General features: G+C 38.2%; 1 protein-coding gene across 9 annotated transcripts in view; it reads left to right on the top strand.

The window, feature by feature from the left end:
- CNTNAP5 (contactin associated protein family member 5) overlaps nucleotides 1–12,944 on the top strand; it is a 290,859-nt gene that overhangs the window by 242,291 nt on the left and 35,624 nt on the right. For all 9 annotated transcript variants that reach the window (XM_083841975.1, XM_083841976.1, XM_083841971.1 and 6 more), the window contains 2 exons: nucleotides 7,492–7,731; nucleotides 9,316–9,540. In XM_083841975.1, coding sequence (XP_083698101.1) covers nucleotides 7,492–7,731; nucleotides 9,316–9,540 — 465 coding nt within the window. The remainder of the gene's footprint in view (nucleotides 1–7,491; nucleotides 7,732–9,315; nucleotides 9,541–12,944) is intronic.

Raw genomic sequence — 12,944 nt, 5'->3', positions numbered from 1 at the left:
CCAAACTACTACCTTTGCACTCAAAGCACTTAGTACAGAAAGGTTAGCCTTACGATACTAACTGGCATTTTTAGGGTCTAAGAGTGCATGAAACATATTTGTTGCAAAAGAATTATTTATTTCCTTTTGTGCAGCACTGACTACGTAATTTGCTGTAGGAAATGTGATCTTTTGCGATGCAATGTAAAAGGCATACATTCTTGTAAGTTACAGTGGCAAAGCTTGATGACAATATGTGCTTAAAATCTGTTCCTTCAAACACGCCTGCCATTTGGCTATAAAGTGTGTGTGTGAGAGAACTATGAACACAGCCAAAGCAAATGCAGCTATTTTAACTGAAGGTGTTCTTGAACAAAACAAACAAACAAACAAAAACCTCTGTTTGCATATAGTTTGTTTCTCTGTCTTCCATGTAAATGAAAACTAGGGGTGGACCAGCTTGTATTTGATAATATAATCTGGGATAACAAAGGGTCTTCTCCCTTTTCAATATTCAGACACTGCTTCTCTGAGTACTCCATGCTGTGATGGAGTAGGTTGTAACCTGCTTCTTATTCAGGGCTGTGCAAATAATTACCAATTCTTTCCTTAAAATGAATTCTCTTATTTAGCCAAAATGGTGTGGCAAACCTCAGTCTGTCAACTAATTTTAGTAAAGTTTACCTGTGTATCCACACCTCTTGAATTAAGAAGATTTTGAGGTATTTATTTGAGCTTGTTAGAGAGTATGTGTGCAATAATTACTGGGGTCTGAACAGAAGGAATGAATTTGTTAATAAATAGAGTTGTATCATTGACCAAGAGTCCTTCCCTCATAGCAACTGATTTGTACCTAAAACGTTCTCTCAGCCTGAGAAAAGTCCACTGAAGAACTTATTTCTGTTAAAACTGTCACAGTACAAGGTTTCTGCTTTCTGGTGTGAAGCATGCTGCTTATCACTTGTTCCTCAAATGATGATCCTAGAAAGAGGTTCCATGAGAGACAGGGCCTGAGGACAGTAGGGTTGGGCTGCTAGACATCTTAGAAACATCAGAGAAGTCTAACCAAGCTACAGTTTGCAAACAGAAGACTTAGAGAACTTAATGAATTGATAGTTTTTTACAAATTTTTGGTCTGTTTCTTTTTAAAGGAGTAAAAATGAAGGTATTATCATGCCATCTATCAGATATGTCTTAGCTGCTTACTGTCTCGCATCTGAAAAGCAGTATCTGCGTATAATCTTTTTTCTCTGCATAATAAACCGGTTACTGGAACCAACTTCATGGTGATTTTAAAGTGATAATCAATGAGTTGCATCATGGAAATCCAAGGTAGATAAGGACCCCCAACAAACTGGAGAAATGTGCCAGTAGGAGGTTATCAGCAAAGACAAATGCAAAGCCACATACCTCGGGCAGAATAGTGATGCATCCATGCAAACCGGGGATTGATTGGATGGGTAGCCACTGATCAGAAAAGGTCCTGTTGGCCTTGGTGGAGAAGTGAATCTACAGTGTGCCTTTGTGGGCTGCACACAAGGCTGTATTAGCAGGGTTGTAGCCTGCAGGCTGCAGAAAGGTAAGGGAAACAGTCATCTTCACAATGAGAGTAGTGCAGCACTGAAGCAGGTGCCCAGAGAGACTGTGTGATCTCCATGCTCAGAGACAATCAAAACTTTCTTAGAAAAGACCCTGAGCAACATGATCTAACTATGAATGTAGGCATACCTTGAGGAAGAGGTTAGACCAGTTGATCTCCAGTAGCAACTTTCAACCCTATGTATTTTTTTCTCTGATTATACTTAGTATTTACAGTATACCCTAGGACATAGTTACTTTATCTCAGTAGAGGGATAGAAAGTTCTCACTTTCAGTAATTTGACTGCATTCAGTTTTTCATACACATTTTTACTGAACCCTGAACGCAAGGTTGAGTAAATACTATTGCTTATAAGAGTGGGTTTTGGCCCTTAACTCTACCACGGAAAACCACGTTGAAGGTCAAAACTGTCTGTGGTGATCTGAGTTTTTCTAAGAGCAGCCAGAAGAGATAGAAACCTGAATGGTCTCTGATTCTAACCCTTTCCCTGAAGTCCCCAGATACTTCAGGGAAAGGTGGCAGAAGTCCAACAATACACAGATGTGGCATAATTTGTCTCTGCTGAAGGTCTCATTCCAGTCTCTAATAGGAACCAACTGATTTAATACCTGAACCATGCAGAGCGAATTTTATCCCATCTGAAAAATAAATGCATAAACAACATTGATTGTAAAAAAAAGGAAAGAAACAGCAGCACATATTATTCTCCTCTTCCATAATCCACAACATATTTGTTTCTGCAGCAGTATGCATACTGACAGTGATTAAGGGGCTTCCACAGTTAGTATTCACATTCTTAATTAATGATCTATGTAACTGATGTGATTTGCTGTTTTAAAACTTTTCCAAGTATATTTAAATTTAATCTTCATAAATTTTTTTCATTTAAACATAGAACTTTGTTTTCATTGTGAAAGTCGTTAAGATAGAACCTTTTTTTGTTCTTGATTCTTTTCCAGAATCAATTCAAATATTTTGTAAATCTCATAAATAGAGCTCAATATCAAAATTTACTTTATTTATCTTTTGGAAAGATTTATTGATCCTTTGGGGTAAAGAAACTGTATTAGCAGCATGTGCCACTAAAATGATGATTGAATGGATATCCATTTTAGCTTTCAAACTATGATCATTTTCATTTTGCTTGAGAGCAATCAGCATATATGTACAGCATATGTGAGACTGTTTTGTCTCTTTTACTTTTGGAGGGTTATATACTGTATATCACATATAAACCTGGGCTTTTATAAAATTCGACTACAGGGGCAATTGGCACATAACATAATTTCAAAAGAGTTCTGCTAATTTGGATCAACTAATTCCCTGTCAACTGTTTCTGTTTTCTGACCAATTTGTTTGCTTAAGTTTTGCCCAGAGTTTTCCTCCTTAATCTGAGAATTAGATACATTTAAGACTGTTTGTAATAGAAAGATTTTGCTCCTAAGTTTGTGTATTCATGGTGGTTTTGTTTTGTTTTATTTTCAAGTTGGTCTGACAAACAAACTTTTAGCTTTCTGCGATTTATTACAAAGAAAGTTGAACAGAAGCCTTCTCAAGAAAACTTAACAAAGCAGTCAGTTTTAAGTGGTCTTTGAGGTGTGCTTCGTTTACTTCTGGTCCAACGATACTGATGTTCTGAGCAAGTTAATCAGCCTTTAAATATTTTGTAAGGATTGGAGTTGAGGAGGCCTAGCTTTCCTTGGAAGTTTAAGACACCTTTCATTACACTGCTTTGTACTTAATGCAGTGGTTTTGTCTGTTCTTGCATTTTGCCAAGGTGGCATTTTCCCTACATGTCTGTATTTGGGGATGTTCACCCTTGGGGGAGCAGAACCTAAGCATTTGTTCTGTCTGAGCAAGTCAGCAGCCACATACCATGTGCAAGAAATCTTCAGTGCATGATGCTCCTAGGATTCCACTGCAGTGATGATTTCTTACACATGCCATAGAAAGTGTACTTTCCTTACTGGATTTACCTGGAGGTAAAAGCAAAAGGAGAGGAGTCAAAATAGAGCAGTTCAAATCTAATACCTCTCCTTTCTCCCTGTTATCAATAGCAATACAATGTGACAGGATTCAGCTTTACAATTCTTGTTTTATTCCATCACTTTCTATAAATGTCTGACCGTATTCAATTATGGTTTCTCTCTGTTAAGGCAAAATAGTTATGAATAGTCAGTAAGAGGCAAAAGGGTGGATTATGCAATGTTTATATGATTAGCTGGTGTGTTTATTGTGTAATTGACTCATAAGGTACTTAGGTATTTATCTAAGTAGTACCAAAAAGAGTTTTTCTATGACTGCACTTGTTAAAATAATTTAGAATAAAGACAGTCTGCTTAAGGGCAACATTGGCACACGTGGAGTATGTGACGGGCTTCTGGGATAGCTTTCTCTGTGTGTGCAATGCGAAAGGGAGAAATGAATTTTCATTGCCAGTACATTGAGGATTACCCAAAATCAAACAAGCTCAAATTTTAGAGCAGCCTAAAGGAACTGGAAACCCATTTCTCACTTTCTTTTAGAGGGCATTGGGTATCTAACTGCTTCTGGCTGCTTTATAATCCTCAGCAATAGGATAGATATCCTTGTACCTGGTTATGTTCCTCTGTTAATTTGAAAAAAAATTACAGTAGAAGGATCAAATCCTGAACAAGTTAACAAGCTGAATAATATCAGCTTGACCGAACTCTGTGCAGTAGCAGGCCAATTTGGCACAAGCAGCAGGCCAATTTGGTCTGAAGGAACAGACAAAAATCCTTCCCTTCAATGGACTCACCCTCAGTATTTAAAATGAGTGACTTTGGATACTGCATCTTCTGGCGTATCTTTGTTGTCCAAGAGGAGTTCTGTAACCATCTTCTCTGATGCTGTAGTCTGAGATGAAATGTGCTGTCTTATCCAGTGAAGGCGTGTTCATAACACCCCAGGATGGGGAGGAGAGTGGAAAGACATCTTCACAGACCTCTTTTAGAACAGGATTTGCACTCGGACTTGTAACATCAGAGAAGCAAAATAAAAATCCTGAGAGGTTACTTTCATGCCTACAGCCTTGATCAGAAATTTTTGTTCTACTTATTTGGTATGTTAAAGAGACTGGCAAAGTTAAGTGCTTGGGTTCCTGCTTTTATCTTGAGAGCAATGGTGTGAGGAATCCTTGGGGAAATCTCCTCTGTCTCTTCTAAGTGGTGCAAAAACAACATACCACAGGCAGAGTCAATATCTGAGAAACTTTCTTGGGGGACAGAGAAAAGGAAGGAGAGAATAAGAAGGGACATATTTTGCCTGTTTGATGTTGCTCTTGTTAAAAGAATCTGGGGACACTTTTGGATGTTTTAAAGGCCAGGACTAGGCTTAAATTCTTGTGTATCCTGACTGCTTACTACAACTTTTAGTCTGAGACTAACAAGTGTGACTTGGATGTCTTCTGAATAATATCATAGCAAGTTCTCCTACTCCCAAGTAATGATAGTTGTTGTTCTTACACTCTCATACCCTATCATTTTCTTAGCATCCATTACATAAAACAAGAACACTCCTAACATTCTTCACTTCAGCCTCCCTAATCCAGTTCTTACTAACAAAAAAGCCTTTGCTTTTAAAAGTAAATCCTCAGTTCACTGATAGAACCTTAATATATTATGCAGTTGTGTCACTAAGCTATACTATTGGTGCTCAGTTGTGCTTCTTGCCCCCTCCTCTCAGACTCTCTCTTTTCTGCCCCAAGGCTTTTCAGTAAAATTCAGCTGCATAAGTACCTTTCTGAAAGTGGCGTTGCACATTTGCAACTTTAACCCCGTTTAACCCTGTTTTTTGTTGTTGTTGTTGTACCTGAAGATTATCTTAAAATCTGTTTTCCTGAACAAAACATTTAGATTGCATGCATGAAATTGTGTAGTCCAACAGACCTATTAGGCTTTGCTAATTCTTCCTACTCTAATTTGGGAAAGATTTTTTTTTGTTTGTTTTCCATTTTTCTCGACTTCCACAGAATGTATTTGAAGATTAGTTCTGGTCAATAGAGGAAAACTTCCATAATGCCCAAATAATAAACAGATTTGCTTAATCGATGCTGTGTGGATCTAGGATTGGATAGATGGTCTCTGTTAAGCTCTATAATCTCCAGACATTAGAAGAGGAGAAGAGTAAGAAACTTGTATTATGCAGCTTTCCAAAGCACTACAGCGAGCAGTAAAAATATGGGCAGTTCAGTAAACATGACATCTGTAGAATACTTAACAATAGTTCCTTTAAAGTGTTACATTTAAATGTACCAGCTGGAATTTGTTTGTGTGCCAAACGGAGTCAAGGAAATTTTCATTTATCCTTGAAAAATTTGTGGTAACTACCCGTATAAGAGAAAACAGAGTAACCAGTAATTTTAAAGGGAGAAATCACATTCCTTCTTATTTAGACATTACTGAAAATTTTGTATGGTGTGTTTGGTTTTGGAGCAAAATCTCCAAAGAAAAGGATCATGTGTACACAGTGCAAATGCAAAAGGCCCAATTGTTGTGCTCAGAGGGCCTTTAAAATAAGTAAGTTAACGTTCATTCATCTGGAAAGAGCAATTGGCTTAATAAGATTTTGAAAATGTTTGTTTCACTGAGAAAGACACCGTAATATTAGTATAAAGTAAACCCCTCTTACACATACTATCTTGAATTTAGTTATTGTAATTCAAATCCAGTACTTCTGCTGTTAGCGTACCAGAAAGAAAAATAAGTCGGAATAGTATAACGGAACAATACTGTTTTGGTGAGATTGCTTTTCAGACTGTTGTTTCATTCTCATAGTTTGCAGAAGTCTTGATTTAATTAAACAATTTGTGACAGAAAAGATGCTCTCCTACAGGGATTCATCAAAAGATCAGTTATGCATTTTGTAATTGAGCAAACTTCTATAGAAGAAGAATTTGGAAAGATAACTTCTTTCATACTTCTTTCTTCTTTATTGATGCATTATCAATAAAGCTAGCATTTCAAGGGCTACAAGTGCTATTAATTCGTCGGCCAGAGTTAGATTTCATAGCAGCAATCAAAATTGTAGTAAATTTGAGAGCAAAACATTGGCAACTGCCTAACAAAGCCTACGATAATAAAAATGTTGATATTTTCACAAAGTACTCTGACTGTCATCAATAATTACTATTATTGTGAGAGACCACCTCCTAAGGGAAAACTATTCATTTCACTGTTCGAAATTTCAGTGGGCAGCTAAGATGCTCATTAGCCTATAGAGACTGGACTGCTCTCTTGCTAAAATCCATACAGCTTTGTTCTTCACAAAGAAATGCAATTATGTTTAACAATTGTAATAAATTTCACAACTGTAACCCAAACTCATGTTTCTTGCCTACAACAAACATTCACATGCAACATCAGGTTGGTCAGTCATGCATAAATTCTGACTCCAAAGTCATTTCCCTTCAGCCATCAAACCTGGCACTGAACATGATTTATCCTTGATAACTGGACTCATCAGCATGTGTAACTCATCTGATGTTGGGATTAGGGTGTTATTTATACTCCATACTATAGCAATAAATAGAAAAAAAAAATGAGTTTCTCATTTATTAGGTGATATGTGTACTTATGAGAAAGAAGCTAATCTTTTCCCAAATGAATTTGCAATTTAAATACCAAACAGGGCAATAGATAAGGCAGAAAAGAAAAAAAGGGCAACTGGAAAGTTAGACACAGCTTTAGTCCTTTCTTACAGATAGAGAGAGACCTTTAGTTTCCAGGGCTTTCCATCTGTCAATTTTTGCTACAGTGTGCATTGATACACAGAAGATAATATTTTTAAAATTTAATGGATTCATATTTATACCTATGGATTGAACTTCAGGGCTTTGATTACTTTGTGGACTCATCAGTAAATGCATGTCCTATTTTTTCTCTCTTTTTCAGGGGGAACAGCTTCCAGACAAAAGGGCTTTATAGGATGTATTCGATCTCTGCATTTAAATGGACAGAAACTTGACCTTGAAGAAAGAGCTAAAATGACTTCTGGTGTTAAACCTGGATGTCCAGGACATTGCAGTAGTTATGGTAACCTGTGCCATAATGGAGGGAAATGTGTGGAGAAGTATAATGGGTATTACTGTGATTGTACCAACTCGGCCTATGAAGGACCGTTCTGCAAGAAAGGTAGGCAGAGAGCTTTGATCCTAAGTCCTTAGCGGTCTCTGAATGTATCTAACACAATTTCATCCATGTCAGCTTGGTATCCACCATATTAGAAGTATGTTCTAATATCAGCTTTCCTCTGAGCATCACTAAGTGTTTATGTTAAGTGGACTGTAACTGCTCCTCTTGTTGACTTCAGTGATGGGTGGCCTCAGAAATTAAGATGTTTCAAGCTGTACTGTTACTTAAATTACCAACTGTATTGCATGATTCCTGTATTCAGTTGTATATAACTTGGTCCAGACATTAACCAATAGGGCTGAAAACTTCCATGATGGTTCTTCCCATGTATGAATGCTTCATTTGCTTGGTTTTAAACCTCATCCAGCTTTGTCCACCTTAATAAAATCTTAAGGGCTTTTCATTACAGAATTTTGGAACAATGATGTAACAAAAAGAGTTAATCTTTTTATTTTTGTTGCTATCACTGTGATAACCCATCTAAACCTGGCCATAAGAAGAGACATCAAAAATAAATGTGCAACATTCAGGAGAAAACGGATTTGCATGGTTTAGTTTCTGATGAGCGTGTCCTCACTGAACCTGTTTGCTGGCTTTTAGGAGTTGGTGCCAACACCAGAAAAAGGAGCAGGGCAAATAAAGAGCAACCAGTTTAGATAACATGCTCTTTGGGAGAGGAAGAAACTACCAAAATCACTGCTCAATAACAGCAAGGTGCAATGTGAGTGTTTTAATTTCCGTGACTGCCCCTCACTTTACAAATGCGACAGGCTAAGTGGGCCACATCATCTGCTGGTGTAAATTGGCTTAGTTGTACTCAAGTCCATAGAACTATGCCCACTTACATGAGCTGAGGATTTGGCACCGATGTCACGGGAGGCATATAGAATACCCGCATAGTGTCCTGTTAGGAGATACTGCTATAGTGGCGGATCTGCTTTATTGGAGAGAGTACTTGTAATCAGCCAGTAGTGGAAGATATTACCATCCTGACTTTGCTGTGTCTCACATTAGGAAAACTGCTGTTGTCACATGCATGTATTTCATGGCCAGACTGTGTTGCGTGTTGAAAACATAACTGTGAGATCTTATAGTTTGAGTACACACAGCTAGATATTTGTCATCTTTTGAAGCTACTGTTCTCCCTCAGTGAGTGTCTTTGGATTAATGTGTTGTTTTAATAATGACTTTGCTTAAAAAGAAGACTAGAAAGGACAAATATATTATTGTCATTACTGTGGGGAAGACAGAATATTGCCTTACATGTCAACTGTCAGAAGGTAGTAAACTAAGCATTTATTTGACTGACCAACATTTTGACCTGTTCCATCTTGTGGAGCTATGATTCAAGCCCTAAAATTGTTGAATATAGAGGCCTGTCTCTGTACACTGCCCTTCTATGCATCAGACAAATAGACTGTAAGGGAGGGCACTCTGTTCATCCAAAGGAATGGTGATGTCAGCTGGATCAGGGGCATTTTGCCATGTTCTGCTTCTGAAGCAGTCAGCTCATGCGCATGCCTGTCTGGGACATATGAAAATGCAGTGGCTGAAACAATTCCCTTGGTTTATATGTGCTTTCAGAGGTTTCTGCGTTATTTGAAGCCAGCACTTCCGTTACCTATATTTTCCAAGAACCTTATCCTGTCACAAAAAATGCAAGCAGTTCAAGCTCTGCCATTTATGCGGATGCTGTCATGCCCAAGGAAAATATTGCATTTAGCTTTCTCACGGCACATACTCCAAGCCTTCTGCTGTACATCAACACCTACTTTCATGAATATTTGGCTGTGATTCTCTCCAAAAATGGTAAGTACTCTTGATTTGCTACCAAAGGGAGACCAATGTGGCTATGATTTTTGTGAGAATAGTGCCTGCAACTTTATCAGCTTTGTGGTATTCAGTTCATGCAAATAGCCATCACTCTTGTTTATGTCCCTTTATTTGGCATTCAGTGCTACACTTGCCTATTCAGTCTTTGAATAATTATGTTGTTGGGGCTTAAAATGTGCTTTGACTTCCATTTGGCAAGACTGCACAATAGCAATTCCTTGCTATTTATTCCACAGTGAGACCCATTAGGCCTCCAGGATAAAGGAATGAGAAATTCCATGACTGTACAAGAACACTTGGTGCAGAAATATATTATTTTATCTTTTGCATTCTCTATTGGCATGCGTATTGCTCTTCACTGCATTGTTTCAATGGAATATGGCCAGTACATCTGAGTATTAAAGCCAGAAAATGTACAGATCTTCTAGGTTCACTGACTAGAACATCCATTTGCTATTACAAGGTAAATGGTGTGGACACATTTTGAAAACTTGTAAAGATTTTAGGGGCATAGACCCTCTGGCTTCTGAGTCCTTGCAGTGCTTTCAGAAAACTTACTCCAGACATGCATCATCCTATACAAATTGGGATGTTTGAATTATTCAAGACTTATCAGGCACTGGAGCACTGGAAATGATGAGTAAGCATATTGGTGAGTCACTAGCCTGTGGCAGAACAATAGAAAGTTAATGTTATGTGCTTGAATATGTGCATTTGACCGAATGACCCAGACCACTCTGAAGCCTTGCAAATTCCAAAATAGCCAAGCTCTGAAGTACCATCAAATTAAAGTATAAAGGAGGAAAAAAAAAAAAAAAAAGCTTTTATTCTCTTTATGGATTTTGCAGTAGTTTATATCCTGGTTATGTCATGTGGCCAGCATTCAGGCTGGCATGGGATGAATAGCCAAATCCCTGGCCTACCCCTCCTGCAGCCAGGGCAGTATCAGCCTGGGGCCCATCTCCCCCAAGGGAAGTAGCAGGAGGGTGGTGGGACTCTTGAGGAAACCTTCTTCTTTCTCCTCTGCCATCCAGTCCCACATTTCCATCTCCACTTTGCTCTCAGATGCAGGTGTTCAGTGTATATGATGTTCAGATATATGAATATTCCAGTGCAAAGCTCCAGAGTTGGAGAGGTTAGTCTCTGCTGAGGTGAAAGCTTGGAATTTGCTTCTCAGTTACACTGAGGTTTCTTGATGCCAATCAAGCAATCAAAAATAGCCCTAAAGTAAATGAAAATGTAATATCCATTTATATCACCTTTACTGCTGCCGGAGTAGTATAAAATGACCTTAGAAACATGAGTCAATTGCCTTTTATTGATGAAATGCAACCATCAGCGAGGTGCAGTTGGGAGGTCTCTAAGAGGCAGGAACTCTCTAATGGTGATTGGGGAAGGAGCTGGGAACAGGACACTAGGATCTCTTGGAGTAGCTCAGCAGGACCACAGATTTTATAATATGTTTCTACAAAATGTTTCATTTTGGCAGCTGCATCATCTGCAGAACTCCTCTTTGGCTCAGAAAGAGATTGAGATTCTTCCAGTTCCAGAAATTAGGTGGAGCAGCTCTTAGCACACTCAGAATCAGGAGGCAGTTTGGACAGTAGTGTCTTTCTCATCTCTGTATGTATCTTTACTCATCTGTAAAATGAAGAGAACGTTAGTTTAAAGGGTTGGTGAGATGTCAGGCTCCAAAACCCTGGACTATTAAAATGTAGCATTGTACACAAAGAATTAAGATAACTAGCTGACCTTGGTTTTTAAGTCCTGGAAGTCTGTTTCAGATTTGTTTTATGCTTGCTCCTGTGTCATTCTGTCAGGACAGTCATTTTAGTCATGTATATTCTCTGTCTTCTGTTCCAAATCAGTAGTTTTTTAAATCTCATGTCCTCTTATTTTTTAGTCTTGTTGGAATTGAAATTATTCCAATGAAAATAATGTTCAGATTATTCAGATTGTGTTACTCTTTCTTCCTCCAAGAGGTTTATGCTTGCCATAAAGTTACTGGGCTATGAATAATAATATTCTTTGTACCATTAAGAGTGAGCACAATTCCTTCTCTTTTATTGGCTCATTTTCAAGGATATTTGCTGAGGCTGACAATGTATAGTAGGACTTAGGTAGGTCCCTGCCATGTAACTGGTAGTTAAATAAAGTTTAGGCTTCTGGTGAAATGGGGATGGGCATTCTCACTTAAGAGGTGTGCAGTAATATTCTTTGCCATAATCCTAAGGCCATTTCCACTTGTTAAGAAACTATATTGGAAGAGTCTATGTATACTTTAATGCTTCACAACCCAACCAAACTTTTGTAAGTATTTTTGAAGCTTCTACTGGTGTATCCTGTCACTCCTTTTTTCTATCAGCCACAAACCAACTATGCAAATTATTAGTTAATAAAAATGGCAATGAGAAGAATGTTCCTGGTAGTTCAGACTTCTCACGTTAAATAACGTAAAAGAAGTGAAAGTGTCTGCAAGGCTTGTTCATATTTAGACTGTATTGAAAGGAGCTTATGTGAAAATGAACTTGTATGGGCAACTGTGGTCTAATCCAGTCAGGTGTGAAATATTCCCTGTAAAATCGATTGGTTTCAGTAAAATTAATAAATAATCACATTTAACCCCAAGCACTTTACACTGGCAGACTGTAAAGGAGGTCATATCATTAGAACATACAGTACATACTGATTGAGACACCAGAATTTTGGTAGTAAAATGATTCACTTAGAGTTACTCAATGGGTCAGTTTGAGATCTGGGTATGGAAATAAAATCTCCTCATACTCAGTCATTTCTTTATGCATGCTGCACATTGCCACTCACACAGAAAGCCCTTCCAGTGCTTGGAGCCTTAGAGGGCAGGTGCTTCATGTAGGAAATAAAGATATAACAGATGTTGGGTACCACCATGTGTCAGTGTAGGAGCTACCATTCTGGATCCATACAGATGACCACCTCCTCTTAAATTAGGTGCTCAGTAGTGCCTTGCAACTAGCATTTCTAGAAACAGTTCCCACTCTAGTGATTTATCTATATCACAGTGTTTTTTTTACCTCTGGTCAATGGGTTTCATGGCATGGCATGGGTAAGTTTTCAAAAGTTTATATTTTTAAAGATGACTCAGTAGGGATTCTGTCTGCTATTAGTGAATACTTAGTCTTCTATATCACACATGTACCTTTGAAAATGGATGCAATAACTTAGCATTTCTCTCCTCCCCAGTCTTCTTAGAATCATGGAATGGTTTGGATTGGAAGGGACCTTAAAGATCACCTAATTCCATCCCCCCTGCCATGGGCAGGGATACCTTCCACTAGACCAGGTTGCTCAGAGCCTCATCCAACCTGGTCTTAGACACTTCCGAGGATGGGACATCCACA

The sequence above is a fragment of the Anser anser genome, assembly GCF_964211835.1.
Source record: "Anser anser genome assembly, chromosome: 6".
NCBI classification, from domain to species: domain Eukaryota; kingdom Metazoa; phylum Chordata; class Aves; order Anseriformes; family Anatidae; genus Anser; species Anser anser.
Note: the sequence above shows the minus strand (reverse complement) of the source record. Positions and strands in the feature narration are given on the sequence as shown.